The sequence below is a fragment of the Molothrus aeneus genome, chromosome 5 (genome assembly GCF_037042795.1).
Source record: "Molothrus aeneus isolate 106 chromosome 5, BPBGC_Maene_1.0, whole genome shotgun sequence".
Lineage (NCBI taxonomy): Eukaryota > Metazoa > Chordata > Aves > Passeriformes > Icteridae > Molothrus > Molothrus aeneus.
The window spans coordinates 4,683,205-4,702,713 of NC_089650.1; the positions used below are offsets into that span (position 1 = coordinate 4,683,205).

The 19,509-nt window shown below is 44.8% G+C and overlaps 1 protein-coding gene across 1 annotated transcript in view; it reads right to left on the minus strand.

Moving 5' to 3' along the window:
• Positions 1–171: 171 nt before the first annotated feature.
• Positions 172–19,509, minus strand: part of BCL2L13 (BCL2 like 13) — a 39,403-nt gene continuing 20,065 nt past the window's right edge. Inside the window, exons 6-7 of the mRNA XM_066549634.1 lie at positions 16,564–16,707; positions 172–7,404 (exon numbers count right to left, since the gene is read on the minus strand). Coding sequence (XP_066405731.1) covers positions 6,595–7,404; positions 16,564–16,707 — 954 coding nt within the window. The 3' untranslated portion in view covers positions 172–6,594. The remainder of the gene's footprint in view (positions 7,405–16,563; positions 16,708–19,509) is intronic.

Here is a 19,509-nt window from a genome sequence, read left to right on the forward strand (position 1 = left end):
TCATGGTATTCTTCTAATTCACCATGGCTTCTGATGCAGCTGCCAGCAGTAGAGACACTCTAGTCCTGTCCCTGTGCCTTGAATAAGCAAGTTTCCTGTAAGTAAAACCACCTTTTCTTCTGGTGCCTGCACTAAAACAGGGAGAGTGGAAGCACAGAAGTAGTCTACACATTGTTTTTGAAAACTGTACCATTTATTAAAGTGCAACCTGGGGGCATGGTCTTACAGCAGTGTCCCATTAGCAGAGGGAAAAATGTACATACCCCTTCACTTGAACTGAATATTGAACAATGAAGCTGGAAAGAACTTTCTTGTCAAGGTGGAAACACTTTTATTAACCAAATGGCACAAGAAGCTTTCGACAGTTTTCCCCAAAGGGCTGCACTTGCACATTGGAAGAACAGCAGTGTGACGAGTTCCTGGGATAATGGGTGACCTGAGGACCAGTCAGGGTCTCTTCCCCCAGGCAGGCCTCTTGAGAACAGAATCCAAAATCCCTGCAAGTCTGTCACTATTTGCTTACACCCAGCAGAAGAGATCCCCTAACCTGCAGCTTCAGAGCCAGTCCCATTAGTCTTTACTACTTAACAAATCAAGTGGCATTCTTTTGGTCTGAGTGGGTTTTTAGGTTTACAGTTGAATAAAAGCTTATCCTGCAAGTTAAAACTGAGGGCAAAGCCCCTAAAGGTACAGCAGTAAGATGCATCCTCTGCAGTTTGTTGTGTCCACATTGATAGTGTCCCTTGCCTGCCCTGCAGATACTGCAGGGAGATCAAAAGCAGCTTCCACTGGAAGCCAACAGGAGTTCCCCCACTTCTACAGCATCACCACAGACCTCTAGCTTGGAGGAAACAAGTCAGCCTACCCAAGAGACTGAGAGAAGGTCAGCTCTAAGTAGGGAAAAAAAAATGATAAAGTTATTTAACTGAAGGAGGTGGAGCAGAGTGATGTGTTGTGGTTCCTCTGGACTTAACACTACTGACCCTTCCAAGCCAAGTCCTGGTCAGGTACCTTCACTGTACCAGACACAAACTGAATTCTGTTGCCTAGACCTGCTCCCTCTGGGCCTGAGAGCTTGCTCTACCTGAGTCAAGTAGTGCTAGCTTAAATTTTATAAACACCTCCCCTTCCATTTTTTTTTGTTTTGTTATGGCAATACAGAGCTTGCACTCTTAAGCACAGGTACATCCATTAAGTCAAAGAAATACTGTTCTTGCAACCTTCCTGATGCTGAAATTAAGCAGTCCAAGCCACAGCTTTTGCCCTCATTAGGTAGAGCAGATATTGTGCCTCACACCCCTCCATCTTTCACAGAATCACCGAGGTTTGGAAAAGACTTTTTCAGATCAACTCCAGTCCATGACCAGACACCACCTTGCCAACCAGACCATGGCACTGAGTGCCACATCCAGTCTTTTAAATCAGTCACCTCCAGGGACAGTGACTCCACCAGCTCCCTGTAGCCCATTCCAATGTCCATTCACCCTTTTTGTGAAGAACTTTCCAATGTCCATTCACCCTTTTTGTGAAGAACTTCCCAATATCCAAGCTAAACCTCTCCTGGCACAGCTTAAGGCTGTGTCCTGTTGCTGTTGCATTGGAGAAGAGCCTGATCCCCTCCTGGCTACTCCCTCCTTTCAGGTACTTGTGGAGTGACGAGCCCTGAGCCTCCTCCTCTCCAGGCTGAGCACTCCCAGCTCCCTCAGCTGCTCCTTAAAGGATTTGTGTTCCAGACCCCTCACCAGCCTTGCTGCTCTTCTCTGGACCCACTCCAGCCCCTCAACATCCCTCCTGAGCTGAGTGGCCCAGGACTGGGCACAGCACTCGAAGTGTGACCTCACCAGTGCCAGGTACAGGGCAAGAATCACTGCCCTGCTCCTGCTGGCCACACCATTCCTGATCCAGGCCAGGCGCCATTGGCCTTCCTGGCCACCTGGGCACTCTGCTGGCCCATGTTCAGCTACTGTCAGTCATGACCCAGGTCCCTTCCTGCCTGGCCACTGTCCAGCCACTCTGTCCCCAGCCTGCAGCACTGCAGGGGTTGTGCCCGAAGTGTAGGACCTGGCACTTGGTTTTGTTGAACCTCCTATGAGGTTCAGACCTCAGATTATGGATCCAGCCCTGTGCAGGTCCCTCCCAGAACCCTCCTATCCTCCAGAAGACAAACACTTGCACCCAACTTGGTGTCCTCTGCAAATCTGCTAATGTTCAACTCAATGCCTTCATCCAGAGCATCAATAAAGATACTAACCAGGAATTTTTCACTGGGAAACACTTTCTCTCATTGTGCTCCAACAAGAGCAGACACAGAGCCCAAAATATGACATTCTACTGAAGCCCTGGGCTTTCTGATGCCTGTAGGCATCACACCTGGGCCAGCCACGTGCACCTCTCCACTCCCCCATTTCACAACAAAAGATTGTAGTAATTACACTCTGAAACTGTAACAGGAACTTGCTCTGGCTTAGTGACTGCAGAGCCAGAAGCATTTCTAGTTTTTCCCAGAATAGCAACATCTACTTTACTAGGGCTTTGCCAGTACTGCCATAACCCTGTAACTGACAATGAATATAGGGAAGGTTTATGACCTCAGATTATTTTATCTTCTACAATCATTAAAATGAAAGAAGACCAAACTTCAGCAGCTTGCTTGTTTAGTACTAATTAAACTTTTCATTTGTGACCACTAGAAAGCATTGATTAGTTTAAAAATCCAGTCCAAAGTTTTAGCCTAGCTGTGATCAGGGGTAAGGGGGAAGGAAGGAAATGGGATTCTGGCAGCAAAACTTGTCCTGTGTAAGAGCACTCAGCACTGCAGCTTCCACCTGGCACTTGAGCTGCAGCTGCCTGAGCACAGCCAGAGTGAAAAAGGAAGCCCTCACACACAGCAAGGATGGATTCCTGGTAGTGCTGACTTGCCCCACAGCTCAAGGGCCTCAGGAGCCCACCAGGTTCCACCCAGCACACAGGAGCTGGTTGGGACAGGGCCCTGCATCTGCAGTTTGGGCTTTTGGGCAACACAGGAATTCTGTCTGTGCTCTCAGCCTCTTGTTCCTACAGTGCCAGCTGAAAAAAGTCCTTGCCCAGCTCCCAGCCACAATGCCCAGCTAAGCACAGCTTAGAATTAAGCACAGCTGAATTAAGTTGCACCTTACCTTGAAAGCCTTTCCCTTGACAGCTCCTTATTGAGCATGCTGCCCACTGCAGTTCCTTAAGTATTTCCCACTTTTTTCACAGATCCAGCCCTCTGCTGTTTTAGCATCTCAGCTTTAGGGTATGCTAAGGATAAAGTGAAGACAGAATGGGTCTAAGGTAGATATTTTATTAAAGTACAGGCCACTAGAGGACAGATATTGAGGCACTTCTGAGAAGGGGATGAGCAACACAAGTGGAAGTAATTCTATATGCCCTTTTGCAAGTGTATAGCTCCTGCCTTCCCTCTGCCAGCTAGGAGAGATCCACTACAGAGAGGCTGCATCACTCCTTTCAGGGTAACTGGAGCCTGCAGTTTAAGGTTCCTGTAATGTATTTGCAGATAGAGGGGAAGAAAACTTCCATTTTCTAATTCTCACCTCTTAAGAGAGCAGCCTCTCACTCAGATCTGTAGGAACACTGCCATCTGAGCTTAACCCCCTTTGGTGACTTCCACAAGGCCCAGCCCTGACCACAGGACTCCAAATTTTGCAGAATTCAAGCCCACAGCTGACCTTTTTAACTAGTGGAGTACTCCCAGAGGAAAGAGACTCATACAATAAATTTTCTGAACATGTGGTCAGTTCAAATTCTTGCTGACTTGCTAAATCTAAAGGACCCCAGAAGGAAAAGAATATTATAAATAAAGGACCAAGTAACCAAAATATACAGTGCAACTGATGCTCCATGAAGTGCAGCAACACACCAGATACTCAAGGCTTCTGCCTGACCATGAAAATGACTGACAGTCATTTATTTTCCTTACTACTGCTGCCACCTTCTCACTGCTGTGCATGGATGCTTTTTATTTCATGCCCCACTCGGCTCCTTGTGGCAGTAAGTTTTTAACTTCTTCCCTTGCCAGCTTGGATTTATTCTTGTTTGTCCTCTACCCATCTCCACACTACTACTGAAACAACCCCATCAATCCACAGAGAAGATGAAGTAACACCAGCTCCACCCTCCCCCATTGGTACACAAGTTATGCAGAGTGTCCTCAGACTCCATCTCTGCCTCAGAGTAACCTGCTGGGTGCCTAGAGGTGGGGCTGTACCAAAAGCAGGTTCATTCCCTTCAGGAAGGAGGGGATGTAAGTTAAGAACAGGTGGTACCCAGAGAGGAACCCAAAGCCATCAGCAAAGCAGCAGGAGAGCAGCCCTGCCCCAACCTGACCAAGCAATAAATAAAGCTGCCCATGCCACCTCAGAGACTGTACCACACCCTGATAACCACAACATGTGAAATGAAGCAAAGCTGTTCCTCCATGTCCATGACAGACGGAGATGAAGAGACCTCTCCTCCACATGGGGGAAGCTCCTGCAAGGGGCCAGGAGGGGGAACTGCCCTGGTGGGAAGGCAGACACCAGAGAGCCCCTGTGGCATGAGGAGGTCCCAATGACCCCTTCTGGGGACACAGCACAGCAATGAGTACCAGCAGGGCACCAGAAAATGGCAAAAAAAAAGTCAATTCCACTTTCAAATGTGATAAAAGATTTGGGTTTTTTTTTTTTTCTGATAAGGCCAACCTGCTATGTTTTGTACATGGAAGAAGAGCAATCAATGATCAACAGTACCATCCAGAACTCCAGCACTCTCAAGTTCAGTCCACAGCTGCAGTATACACACAACCCTTCCTCCTAATAGTCAACTTCACACACACACACTGTTCAAAATCCAATAAGTTTTCTAGAAAATCCATTTCACAAAAGCTTACACAAAAATAATTCCTCAGAATCTGACACATTCTGACTAACTTTCCAGCATCCTGGGATAGGAAAATGCAGCAAGAATATCCTAAAATAGAGAATATGCTAAGATCTCTTCATTCTGAGATCCCTTAAGAAACAGGCTCATCAAGAGATGTACTCTGGATATGGTTATTTAGAAATAAAAGTACCTTGTCTTTGTGCTTTGCGAAGACTCCCCCATAAGCTCATGTTTTGTTTTTTTACATTACCACAAGTTCCCTTTCACCTTCCTCCATCTGGTCTAAGCCACAGTGCCAGCACCAACCCTCAGAGATCCATCAGTCCTGCCTGGGAAGCCCAAGGTGTTGCCCACAGCACTGCAGCTGGACAAGGACAGACACACAGTGTGCTGAAAGAGGGACACTTGCAGCTGGATCCCACTAAGGAGCAGGGCAGTACTCAAAAGGCTTCTCTCCACGCACACCTCAAGTGGTGTGACTGCAGGAAGGGGGATTTCCTTTTTTTGCCAAAGTTAATTGCTCATGATTTGTGAACCTGTAAGTGAGGTAATTACAGATTCACAGTCGCAAAAGAAGTCGCACTGAACAGCACTCCGGGCCAGGTCAGGAACAAGCAGATAGAGATGTTTAATGCTCTTTTGCTCAATTACTAGAATCCATTGCTTTATATATCTGGGATTCTGCCACAGGCAAGACCAAGTTAGGACTAAATACACTCTGTGCTTAACTTGGGAAAGACAATGCAGACTGCAGCGTGACACAGGACAGCAGAGCATTTAATATCTGAATTGCACTTGAGGCACTGGCCTTGCTTCCACACGGGTTTGCTGTATTTTTGCTGAATATACCCAAGATATCAGAGTAGGGATCCCAAGGGCACCGTGTCCAGCATCAATTTCGTACCTCTGGTAACTGAAGGGTTTGCAGTAAAGTGGGCTGGGCAGGAGCAGAGCAAATGGATTCTCAAACCAGCAAATAGCAGTGTCCCTCCCACCCTCCTGGGCAGCACCTCTGCCCCAGCAACACCAGGATGCTCAGAGATAATACAGCTATAGAGAGGCAGCATCTTCACAGGATGGGGCTCCAGTAAAGGTTAGGGGCCAAAACCAGTGTGAGCCAAGAGGTAAGAATAAGCACTGTCCCACTGGGGCTTAGGAGGAACCTGGAAGGTTATGAGGAGCAGTGCTGTACCTGAGAGGAAGCTGAGACAAAAGGGACACCAGCCTCTCGCTACAGGACTCAGGTTGACTAATGTTTGTTAGGAGGGACTCGGGGGCGCAACTGGAAGTGACAAGACAGCACAGCTGCAATAGCGATCAATCTGAGAAGCCAGAATCTCCAGGGGCTGGCAGCAGCTGGCTCTCCCCTTCCCCTGGGGATTTTTTGTTCCAGTTCCTAGAGTATGAGCACCCCTTTCTTCAGCACCTGCACTTTAAGTTCTTAAATTTGCAGATTTTTTTTGTTTTTTTTTTTAAAAATACCCCCGTACTTTAATCACGAAAAACCAGTCCCCGCCCCAATTCTACTAAAAACATGATTGTCCGTAGCTGGAGGCTTATTGAACAACCTCACCTCATCACCACTGAGTTACTCAAATGTCCAATTAAACAGCAGGCAGCTCAACCTTTAGGTAACACAACTACAAAAATTGGATGTGCTCTCTTCTCTCCTCCCTCCTCCTCGAGAGAGCTCTGTTACTTTTTCCTAAGTGCCAGCGCTACTCCGACTGCCACGGCCAATATAGCGACCGCGGCAGCCCCGCCGTACAGCAGTATAGATTTCCCTTCTGGCAACAGGATAGGCTTCTCCTCTGCAGCTGAGGATTTCTCTTCTATTTCTTCCAAATGGCCCTCTTTCCCCGCTTTTTTTTCCCCTGGAAGCAGTATTTTCTCAGGTTCTGGTGCAGCCTTTTCTTCTGATGGGGCTAACTTTGGGACAGGTTTACTTAACACGGGGATTTCAGGTTCAACAAGCTCTTCAGCTGCTTTTCCATTTTCCTCCTGTTTTGTACGCAGAAGTGCAGAGGGATGTGCTTTTTCAGCAGCAGCAATTTCAGGAGGTTTTATTTCCTGTAAAGAAGCAGAGGTTTCTGGAAAGGCTGCCTGTATGGTCTCTGCAGCACCAGCTGGCACCACTGCTTCCTCAATCCCCTCTGGTATCTCTTCCTTCTCCACGTGAACAATGTCAGAGTTGGAAGAGTTGTTCTCACTCCTCTCTTCAGCCCCTCCGTTGCTGTCCAGGCTTTTGACCTCTTCAGGATCCATGGCCACCTGCTGCCAGGACTCAGGTCCCAGGGACACTGGCAGGCTCTCCGTGTGCCAGCTCTGACTGGCCGACAGGGAGACGGGCAGGCCCTCTGACTGCCACGACGTGGTCACCGTGGGGGACTCCGGGGGGCTCACCTGCCCTGAGTTGTCACTGGTCAGGATGTAGATGTCATTGCTGTCCTCTGCAATGAGCCCGGGATACTCTTCCTCTTCGGATTCCAAAGTGAAGACTGTTCCCTAGAAAAAAAGGAGGACACAACACGTGAATGATTCCTTCAGTGTTCCCTCCTGTATGGGACAGAACAGAACAGGACACCTGGAAACTTGATGAGCTGGAAGAAAGATGAGAGGGCCTCTGCAGGAGCAGCAGCTGCCTGACCTACATTTCAGTAGAGATTACAGGACCCAGCTGGTCCAGCTGACGTGTCGAGAGAATGGAACCCCTCACATGAGCTTTGCTGGGAGCTCCTCCTTTCCCTGACTTTATCACCATGACATCACCAAAATGCACCACATGGTCATTATTAACCTGACAAGACACTGAAGTCTGAAACCAAACTGCAATGGAACAAAGAAAAAGAAAGCAAACACAAGTACATGATCCCAGCTGAATACCACTCCCCACTCCTTTCTGTGCAAGTGCTCTCTATTGCTTGTCCATTTTCATCTAACAGCCTTCCTCTTTTATTAATTTTATCCCATTTCCAGTGCTATGTGAAGTATGAATTTCTACTTTGTACCAACAAGTTGGAATCTACAGTAATTCTAGTATTTTACTACAATTTTAGCTATTCTTCAACAAGTTCACTTTCAAAAACTGCCATTGTAACTTTGGCTACACAACTGAAGTTGAAACGAACAACCAAGCACAGACACCCAGACATGGTGACAGGGTTTGCTTGCTTTTATTTAGGTAGGAAAAATCTGTAGGCATCCTGAAAATTGGACAATGGGTTTCAGCTGGAGAAACCGCAAGTGTTAAATACTGATTCCCTGCAATCAGCCCAGTTCATGTCCTGGGCTCTATGGTCCATGGCCTGGGATATCCCTTTGGCCAGCTCAGGCCAGCTGCCCTGGCCACGCTCCCTCCCAGCCTCCTGTGCCTCTCCTCACTGGCACAGCATGAGACACTGAGAAGATTGTACACTCACTCCTTTGGCCAGCAGGTTTTGCCCTGGATGTTGTTAAGTAGGAAATACTTTCACTGGAATATAAGCCACTAACAGACACCTACAATCAAAGTAAATTTTTTATTTCCACAGGTGATACAGACTCAGAAAAACTGCAATTAAACAACAAAATATTTAGGGGTAAAACCTGCAGTATCATGAACCCCTGTACTATCCTCCTCTCTGTTCAGCTCTCCACTCCCACAGATCAGGATGAATTTATCTCCTGTCCACACCACATCACAACACACTAGACCATGCCTGTGGTATGACATTAGAAGAAAGAACAGGGACACACACCATTGATAGCAGCTCTGCTCTTAACATTCCAGTGGAAGTGCACACATGCACTGACTCACTCAGCATAAGGCATATACAAAAATATTCCAAAACCACACTATGCTGCTGAGGATTTGTGAGCTCTGGTGATTGTACAAAAAAAAAAAAAACCCACCAACAAGGGCTACACTGAGATGGCCTGAATTCCCTTGAAGTCACACCCTGTGCACTGGTGAAAGCCAAGAGGCTTTGAGCCATGACTCAGCAGCCCACAGAGGGGAGAATGGAGCCACCTGTAGTCGTGGGGACAGTGGGGACAGAGATTGCCCTGAAATTACAACCATGCTGACACTTCTAAATACATACTCTCACTGGAGATTTGCTTCTCACAAAATACAGGCAAGATCTGGGCACATCCAGAGGGTAACATGCAGGATAAACTGTTTTGGAAAGGGTAAGGAAATGAAGGGATGGTTACACAAGGAACATGGGCCATCCTCCTAGTTTCAAATACCTTGTTAATAAGTGTAGCAACACTACACTGCAGCCTGCCTTCAGCAGGAGGGCCAAAGGGACTCAAGAGTTTTATTGTTCCTTTTCTCCTGCAAACTATGCTGACCTCAAAAGAGTTATCAGCTGCTGGCTCCCTATAAATCAGAGCCTTATGCAGCCTGGCTGATTCCTTTCTGTCTTTACAGACAATTTACCTTCCGTGTCAGTGCCTCAGGGCCACAACTCCCCAGGCTTGGACAGACACATCTCCCTGGCTGGGAAGGCTGGGGCAGAGCTGACACACTGGCAATTCCAGCACTTTTTCGTTAAAAACTCATGAAGCTTTAATTAAAAATCCAGACAGTAATAGGCATTATTTAGGATACATGATTAATATTTCTTGAGCTGAATTAAGATTTAATATGTAAAGTCAACGGATAAAGCTGGGATTTTGTGCTGGTTCAGTTGAGGTTTGCACTTTGGTGGGGTTTTTTTCTTTTTAAAGCAGCTGCGATAAAAACTGAATGACATTTAGGACAATTCTCTTGATTCATCCACAGATGTGACCCAGAAGCAAAGCTCCAACAGGCAGATTATTTCAGGACAGGATGGAAGGATTTTTAATAACCTGAGGAGGCCTTATATAAGCCCTACACTTTAGATTTAATAGTAAGTAAGGAATGTATGTAAGCATTTCTTTATCTGCTTTGTTTATTGTAAGTAGACAGTATACTGCTTCAAACCAGAAACATCAGGGTTGCTCTTTTTCATATTTGCAGTTGCAAACTTGCAAACTTGGGAGTGCTTTTCCTCATCCAGCATGTTTAGAGAACCACATCAGGTGTGGTAGAGAAGCTGGAGTCCCTCACTGCAGTTCCTGCCACTCCTGATCCCAACCACTGCCACTTGAGGGAAGAGTTGGCACACCTTAGGAGACAGAGAACTGCACATTCCCCTGCTTGGTTAGAACACAGCAAGAAAGGCCACATCCCATGAGGCAGTCCTGGGGAAAAGATCAGCTACAGAATTCAATCACTGTCCTCAGCCTATGGGGTTTGACCCAGGAATGCTCCACAATCCACAAGTTCCACTTCTACAAGTGACAGGAAGCACTGTGAACAAATGTGGCACACCTGCCCTCAGGAGAGGCTACAGTATGGTGAGCCACACTGGACAGTAGCAAGATAGTAACAAAATAATGAAAAAAAAGTCTGAAAGATCCTACAATAATATAGTACAGAACTGTTACTTAAAAACACCTGTTAACTTTCAATTACGATTTAAAGACAGCAAACATAACAAAACCTCCCACAAAACATAGAACCTGACTCTTATGTTGTCTATATTATCTTTCATAGTTTTCCAATATGTCTGTTATTAAGTGTATACAAACAAACAGGCTCATTACCTATAGTATATATTTGGCAAACAGGAAAACCTTTAACTACACATAAGGAAAAAAAAATCCTTATTTACCAAAACAATAATTTCAGCATGATTTATGCAAAGCTGCTTCTGGTGCCAAGAGATACTCAAATCAAAATTCTGAATGTCTCAAAGATAAAAGCAACTCTTTTCTCTACAAAAAATAGTAGGAGTAGTAACACACATTGCATCTGTAATAGAGATGAGATGAGATTAGAACAGGAGATCCCCATTAAGGTGTCCAACAGAGCATTTGCTGCATCTTAGAGCAGACTTTGAATGTCCTTCCCAAGACCAGGAAAATGCAACAGAGCTGTGTCTAACTGCTGTTGAAGCTTCTTCTAGGGTTTGGTTTTAAGTGTTCTTAAAAGCTCAACTGGTCTCTCTGGTTCAGTTCCTAAAGTAGAAACAAGCATGGATATATGGATAGGCAGCTCACACAAAACTCATTTCTGAAGACACAAAAAACCCCACCTGAAAAATACACAGCCCAGCAAGCCACCTTTACCCCCCAGATCCTGATTTTGTCCAACACAGGCAAAAATTCTGTACAGGTCAGAGAGAGCCACCAGAGGAAAAAACCTCCATGTTCCCTGAGCTTCAACCCCTCAAGATGAAACTGAACAGAGCCACATAAAATCCCTGAGAAAAAGAGTATCCTGAGGTTCAAGAGGAAATGCTTGCAGAACACAGTGTCCCAGGAGAGCAATCTTGGTTATGATAAAAATTTCGAACACTCAACTCAGCTAGGAAGTTTCTGAGGTGAGGGCACTGACTATCTTGTAACATAACCCATCCCAGACAGAAATGAGGTTCCCAAGGTGCTCTCAGGCACACAGTGTGGTTCAGGGCTTGGACTCAGGGATCCTTGGGGGTCCCTTCCAACTCAGGACACTCTTATGCTTCTGTGGCTACCTTCCCCACACCAACAGTGTCACAGCAATGAGCACTGGGAACCCATCAAATGCATTTGTGCTAAAATCCAGAAACAAGAGGCAAGAACTGGCCTATGTCCAGGGATCCTAAGACATCTCCCACAGGGAACTAAGCAAACTTCCCACAGCAACAAGCTGGGAATGTGCTTGCTGCATCCATTATCTGTAGCTGTGGCAGAGAAGCAGCTGTGTGCTGGGGCAGGGTTGCCTGTGCCCAGGAATGGCTTCACTCCCACCTGGGTGTGCTCAGGCTGTGGCTCCATGTGTTCCTGTTTCCATGCCCAGCCCAGTTATACCAAACCTTTTCAGATCTTCGTGGAAGTCAGATCTGACAGTATCACCCAGCTAATCCTTCAGAGAAATGCATTATAAAGGAGCTTCTGACAACACTCAGATACAGAAAAAAACATTTTAAAATATAAAGAAGTCCCAAAAAGCCCTCAGGCGCTTACTGTGCCTCTCTGCTCATCCCTCTGAAACTGTCAAGATAGGTGGAGCCAAGAAAAAGAGAGCAGAGTTCTTACAAATAGGATTGCACTTTTTATTAAGGAAAAAAAAAAGGAAAAGCTCGAGTGAACCACATCAAAGCACTCTGATATTGCAGCCACTGCTCTCATTCCCTTCAAGGAATGCAGAAATGATTCTCTTCCATCCCTGCCTTCCAACACAACCTCTACAACCTGCAGAAAGCCAGCATCAAAGCAACACCCTTTAGGTTTCAGTCTTATGGGTTTAAAATTAGGTAAATTCAGTTATTTATAGACCACTTCTTCAGATTTGAAGTTGTTGGAAGGGAAAAGAGAAAGGAGATCTAGTTGCTTCTTTACTATTTAATGTCCTTCTTCAGCCACAGTGCCTAAAAATTTTAAAAATCTGTTACTGTACCAAAAAAGTTACATATAAATAAAAGTGGACCATTCACTGCAGTATTCCAAACATCAAGCAGAATTATTTTGAAAGGAAAACTCCTTTCTAGAACTCCTCTAACTAGACTACCTTTTCTTGCATCTCTGCCACATTAAACTTACTTCTCCCTTCTCCAGCAGAGCACGTCTCTATTTCTGCATTGTCATTCCCAGGGCAGACACCTGGACTGCTGCAGATTTTCATCTTGGGAAGCACAAACTGACTACCTCACCTCCCGAGGATAACAACTGCCTCTTTACTCTCTTTCTCCTCCTGATTGTCAACACTCTGTAATATGTGCATTATTCAATCACCAGCAGCAAAGAAAACAACTAAACCAGCTGCAAAGCCCAAGACAAAACACTGGAGACACAGAGAGAACAGCTCCTCTGAGGCTGAGATAGGAAACTGTAAACACTATGGAAATTTTAAGCAAATTTACTTTTACCCCTTCAACACGGGCAATTAACTAGTTAAATGCAAATCCAGGTCTGAACTCCATGAGACAAGACCCTTGGGAAGGTAGAGACAATTTCTGCCACGGGTCACAATGTAACTCCCAGGCTGAGAAGAAAGGTTTTATTAACTGCACTCTGATAAACAGGTCCAAACAAGGGGAAAGCAGAGGGGCTGGTAACAGGAAGGGGAACCAGAGAGAAAAAAAAAAGGCAGCTAGTTTCTAAGAAAACTAACACTCTTTCCTCCTTATAGACATTCCCAGGTATTTCTAAAAAGATGCAATCTAACCATGGAAAACAGGATCTGCAGAACTTGAGAAGAAATTAATTATTTGGGAAGGGGTGGGAAAGGAAGAGGGGAAAAAATCCTTACCAACAGACTGGTCTTACTGTGCACTTTTCCAGGAGACCAAGAATTGCTTCTGATGCAGCAGCATTCAGCCCTGGAGAAGTCAGAGAGAGCAAGAAGGCAGGGGAGGTAGGAGGAGAGAAGGGAGGGGAGAGGAGAAAGGGGAGGGGAGAAGAGAAAAGGGGTGGGGAAAAGAGCAAAGGGGAGGGGAGAGCATGCTCTACACACTGTGTGTCTGTAGAGCCCTGACTGCTTTTGGGAAAGGAAAGAAAAGAACAAAGCTACTTGTAAATCCAGCTGGGTATTGTTTTGCAATGGCTCAAGATGGAAAAGGAAGGTCTGAGTAGGACCAGTGGACCCAGTAGTCAGGAGGAAGAAATGTGTGTTCCCCATGTGTCTGTTTGGAGAACCTGGAAAGCCCAGCATGCTTTTTGCTCCAAAAGAGAGGTCATGCTAAAACTTAGGAGTCAAACAGGTAAATGCAAGAGTTGCAGCCAAACCTATCAGAGCAATTAGTGAAAGAGGGAACATAAAACTATGCCAGCCATTCCCTCACCAATCCACCAGTACATTCCAGTCCCACAGTGTCATCAAAAGTTAGCTGAATTACAATTTTAGTGCCTGAAGGGAGAATGGGAGGGGAACACTCACTGTTTCAACACACCATCTCAGCACCATATCTCTGTGGGACTGGCGTGGAAAATAAAAAAGCAACTTCTCATCCTCCAGGGTATCGAATTTCTCATTTCCCAGAAGCCATGCCAATTTCTTGAAACCTGCTGCATAGCTACCCAATTTGTAAACCTTTACTCCCTTGAGCTGGAAATTTTGCTTCTGGTTAGCTGTGTACCATCCTCAGTCAGATGCTTTCCTGGACCCAGAAGCCTCCTGAGCTCACAGGAGAGCCTCAAGTCTTACACACATGCAGAACCCTGGGAGCTCTTCCAGCTGCACTGTGGCTGCAGAGAATGATGCAGCAAATGGATGACACAGCTCTGTGGGATTCTGACTCCACAGATCTGCAGTGAGGCACAGGAAGGGCTCAGCTGACCCCTTACCTTTGACTGGCTACTCCCCTCTTGGCAAAGGTTGACTTCAATCCAAAAATTGAGGAAGATCCCAAATGTGCTAAGGGATGAGACATCACCAGAGACACTACAGAGCTTTTCAGGTCTGCCCTGAAAAGCTGACTCCTGTGAAGCTCTCCTCTGCTCCAGATCCACAGAAAACCACACAGGCTATTCTTGCATCTCACTTTTAAGCAATCTCACTCTCAGCTGCTGCAGGAAAGACCTAACTTCATACAGCTCCAAAATAACACAAAAATTGAACCTCTTACTGTCACAGCACCATGAGTCACCGGAGACTCTCAGGTTTACACATTGCCCTTATGGCTCAAGCAAATTACTGTCAACTTGATCCAGCACACAGAGCCCCCGTGGCAGATGCTTACCTCAGAAAATTCAAACACTCCAACACTTCCCTGTGGCTACCAGCCTGACAGGCTCTTCCTGGCCCTTCTCAGAACACAACCCCTCCCATCCTGGCCCCATGCCCTGCTCCCAGCACTGCCATCCCATAGACTGGGAACAAACCCAGAAATGCACCACAGGGTGAAAATGAACCTTTTCCTCACAGGAAGGAAAAAATAAAATATAACCGTACATTCCCCTTCCTCCACAAAAAGCCACATGCCCAGTGGGTCCCCAAGCCCATGCCCAGAGCAACTCACAAAGATTAGTGCAGCTACATTAATTCATCTGGAAAGGATTTTCATCACCTAGTCTCTTTCCTCGCCTCTTGTGCTGTTTCAAAAATAGCTCTGCCTTGTTTGCTGCCCTGCCTGTGTCAGTCTGATTTTCTGCCTGGCTGGATGTGCACAGACAGGCTGGGAGCTCACTGGACACCCCCACCCTGATCTGTCCATCCCTGCACAGCCAGCCAGACACCAAGCACAGCCGTGCTGGAAAGCTGCTTGTTTTTAGAAGCTTTGAGCTCTATGAAGTGTGTTTACAGCAGGCCTCAAAAAGGGGCTGGAGAACACAGCACAGCCCTTCTGGAGGTCAAAAAACAAGGCAGAAAAGCACAGAAGTACTAACATTGATCTGTGTAAAAGCTGCAAGTAAGGGCCTGCCCTGGGATGAAAATACTTTTGAGATATGAGTGCATTTATCAAACGACCCAAGGTCATTTGGCTGTGTGCTGTTAGTGCTTCTGTCCATTAAAGACAAACAATCCCTCCCATGGGCCTTGAGAACTGCTCTCCACAACTGCCAGGAAGGGAACAGGTAAAGAAGGTGCAGATGTGCAGGAATTCTGGAACAAGCTACTCTTCCAAAAAACCCCTCAGGTAAACTCTTGAAATACGAGAAGCTTCTGAAAGAGATTTTTCCTACTAGTACTTTTTTATCACTGGGTTTTCCTGAACAGCTTTTCTTTTTAGAATAAATCAGCTTGCTGGAGCCATTTCACAAATCCCAGATTAATTCCATTCAAATCTGGCATTCTTCCCAAACCCAGTAATCCTAGGCTCAGCCTTCAAGACTCAGCTCATCAGCTGTGAGCTGCCTTTCTGAAGGATTTCTAAATGAAACTTTCTCAGCATGCCATGACTCAGGAACACTGCTTACCATGAATTAATGATTTCTACAAGGAAAAATGCAGCACAAAGAAATCCTGATTGCTTATTCTATGCATGTTCCTCTACAGCTATAAACTCTAACATGCCTTAGCTATCTTATCACTTATAATAAAAATTAATTAGTACCTATTGACATTTCTGTATGAAGTGCTCGCCAATTACCTATCTGCTAAGAAACTCTCTGAAATTTAAGAGGAGGAAAAAACCCAAATTCCTTTTCCAGCAGTCACCAGAGGATGAAGATACCATTAAAAAGAGGAGCTTTTTGGGTATATAACCTCTTGTTACAGGTTTCTGCTTCCAAATGCAGTGCTCCATGTATATTAACAGGGCAGCACAAAGCTCACCATACTGCAAGAAATTAGCACCTTAACACACACTGTATGAAAATTAATTGTTATCTGACACCTAAGGACCTCTTCAATGTCAACAGCATTGTCAAACCACCACAAGCATCCAACAAACCATGCAAAAACTGGAACAGACTGCCTGGGGAAATTGTGGAGTCCAATCACTCAGGTCTTTAATATCAACATCAGAAATGAATGGCTGAAAGTCAGTTCTGCCTTGGGGCAGAGAAGAGAAAGAGATGACTGCCCAAGATCCCTTTCTGCTCCTGACCTCCTGAGCATTTTTAAAATTTTTTTTTCGGAGTCATTCCTCCTTGCATCTATTTACTTCTAGCAACCCCTCTTAGCTTTCACTCCTACTAGGATCACACTTAGAAATGAGGTCTTCTTACCCATCCTCCTTGTTCAATGATATAATCTGCAGAATAATCTTCTAGATATGTCACCCCAAAGTTCACAAGGGCACTCAGTGGTTCCTGGCCCCGTCTGGTCAGCTCCATCAGAAATTGTTGTAACAGAACCAGGGGCACCAAGACCTTCAAAAAAAAAAAAAAAAAAGAGAAAAGAGATATAATACAGAAAGCATTATCAATACTACTTTGCAGCTAGAGCAGAATTCATGTGTCCACAGAAAAGGTCTGAGTCTTCAAGTCCAAATGTACCAGGGACTATACACTTCATTTCTGAGAAGACACAAGGCAAGCACACAACAAAATGCACTAAAAAGGAAGCACTTAATCTGCTAAGCAAAAACCCACAGTCTAATTGAGTTAGACTAAGAGAATTTCACATTTAGAATTAATCTAAAAGAATTTCACAGAACAACACTGCAGTGTTTTCTTAAGCCCCACTTTTTTCTCAGCACAGGGTTCAGGTAGAGAAGCAGAACAGGTCCAGAACTTGCTACCCCAGAGGTGAAAAGACACAACATCATAAACAGCTTAAAGGGATATGCATCCAAATGCAAACAGCAAACTCATACACATTCTTGAACAGGGACACTGCACTAGACAGTCTCTTTAGAAGTTCACACTTAGCTTTGAGGCAGGACAGAAACAAACACCTCCCCCCAGCAGCATAGCATTACAAACATGTTTAAAATGACAAGCACAAAGCCCTTTCCATGTCAAACTCTCCCTCTGATACCAAATTTAACACAGAGAGATCTTCCTCCCTCATTTCCTACTCCCATTCCTCTTTAGAAACCTTTAAACTGAATGTTCAGCCTTAACCTAAATTGCTCTGGAAGATGCAAGACTGTGAATCCACCTCCTTCACATTATACAGTTCTAGACACTTCCTTCTGACATTATGTTTTTGTTTATCTAACCAACATGCAGCTGAACTTTTAAACTCTAAATTTATTCTCACAGAGCATGCAAGTGGCCCTCTGGGCTTCGTTCATATGCAGCACCTCGCCAAGGTCAGGAAGCTGGCATGAACTGCAGTCATTAGCATCTGAAAAAGCTTTATTATGACACAAGAGAAAAATATTTGTTTTACTGCATTTTAATTGAGTCAACTGCACTGCACATCTATTCACTGTGCAGACTGGAATGCTGTTTCCCAGCTGCACAAGGGACATGAAGGCTCTGCTACTGCTCATACTCAACTCCTAATGCCTCCTTTGCTCTCCAGTCTCTTCCCCCATCAGCCTGGTTCTCCTTTCTGTAAATATCCTGCACTGCTATTACCAGAAATCACACCTTAGTGTGCAAAGCTGGAGGAAGATGAATAGGCAAGTAAGCTGAAATTGAGATTTGTATTAAATTCATGGTGGCATCACACTGAGATTGACTACTAAACCCAGATAGGGCCTAAAAATGCCCATAATCTGATAAATTTAAGATGCTCCAGCCGATTAACAAAGGAGTACAAGAGTGTGGCAGACAGGTTATGTCACAGACAGAGAAATTATAAAAGAAATTTATAAAAGAATTTAGAATATATTTATTATTTATTGTATTTAGAATATATCATAAAATAATTTAGCACAGCAGGTTATGTCGCAGACAGGTAAAGAAATTATAAAAGAAATTAATAAAAGAATTTATAAAAGAATTTAGAATTATTTAATAAATAAATTATTTATTATATTTCAAATATATTATAAAATAATTTAGCAGAGCAGGCCTCATATGATCAGGCCTGCTCTGCTAAATTAATAGTTGGCCTGTCACTTCTAGGTGCAGCTGAGTACTTTGCAAGTTCCCATGCAAAAACAATCTTGGTATGAGTAGTTTGTTAACACAACAACCAATTCTAGGGGAGAAAAACAACTAGCACCTGCATAAACATGAAATCTGTCCCATGAGAATCAGTGAAGAAAATATGTAAACAATTCAAGAATAGAGAGATTTGACAGAGAAGTAAAATATCTCTTACTGACCAACAGCAAGAAAGCTGCTAACCAATTAAAGTTGCACATGAGGCCTGTAAAAACTGTATAAAATGAGTTGTGGGAATAAAGAATTGGCTTTTCCTGCACTAAGAACATGGAGTCTCAGCTGACTTCCTACAACAAGGTTATAGTAGTGTTGATCTGTGCTGAACAGTTAACACTGGTAACTGTTAACACTTCACTAGGGATGTGTCATGGTGCCAGAAGTTTAGAAGTGTTTGAATTTTAAAAGTGTTGGGGTTTTTGAGGTTCTTCCTATTAACCTCAACTCAGAGGCAGAAGAGGTGCAAGATCACAGTGCAGAGATATAAGGAACAGGTCAAGATGAGGTGTCAAGAGGAATCAAAAAAACTTAAACTCAAAGCTAAGGATCTTTCAGAGGCTTTGGGCACACCCACATAACTCTACAGCAGCATGAACACTGAGATCTCAAAATATTTCACATTTAATGAGGCTGAAGGCAAAAGAAACAAAAGCAAGGAAGGGCTGCTTGGGAAATGAAGGGAGCTAAAATGCTGGCATAGTGAATATGATTGTTGCCTTCTTCCTTTGCCAGCTTGATGCCAAATCTACCCATTGACCCCAAATTCAGCAAGCCTCTTCAGGGCTCAGAGTGAGGGACCAAGCTCAAACTCCAACATCCAGTCCCACACAGACCAACAAACACCACCCAGCTTTCTCTTCCTGCTGAAATTCTGACACTCCTGCCCCTGAGACCAGCAGGAACAGGAGAGGCTGGCCCTAAATTCACAAAAAAAAATCACCTCACAGTACTTCCATGGATGTTAACACCATCTTTGTGTACAGAAGAGCAGCTGTGTGAACAGTGGTGAGATTTAACTAGAACAAAGTAAAAACACAGCCTCTGCAATTCAAAGCAACTGCAACTCCCTCCACCAGCATGCCTGGGAAGGAATGCTAGGGGCTATTTATATTT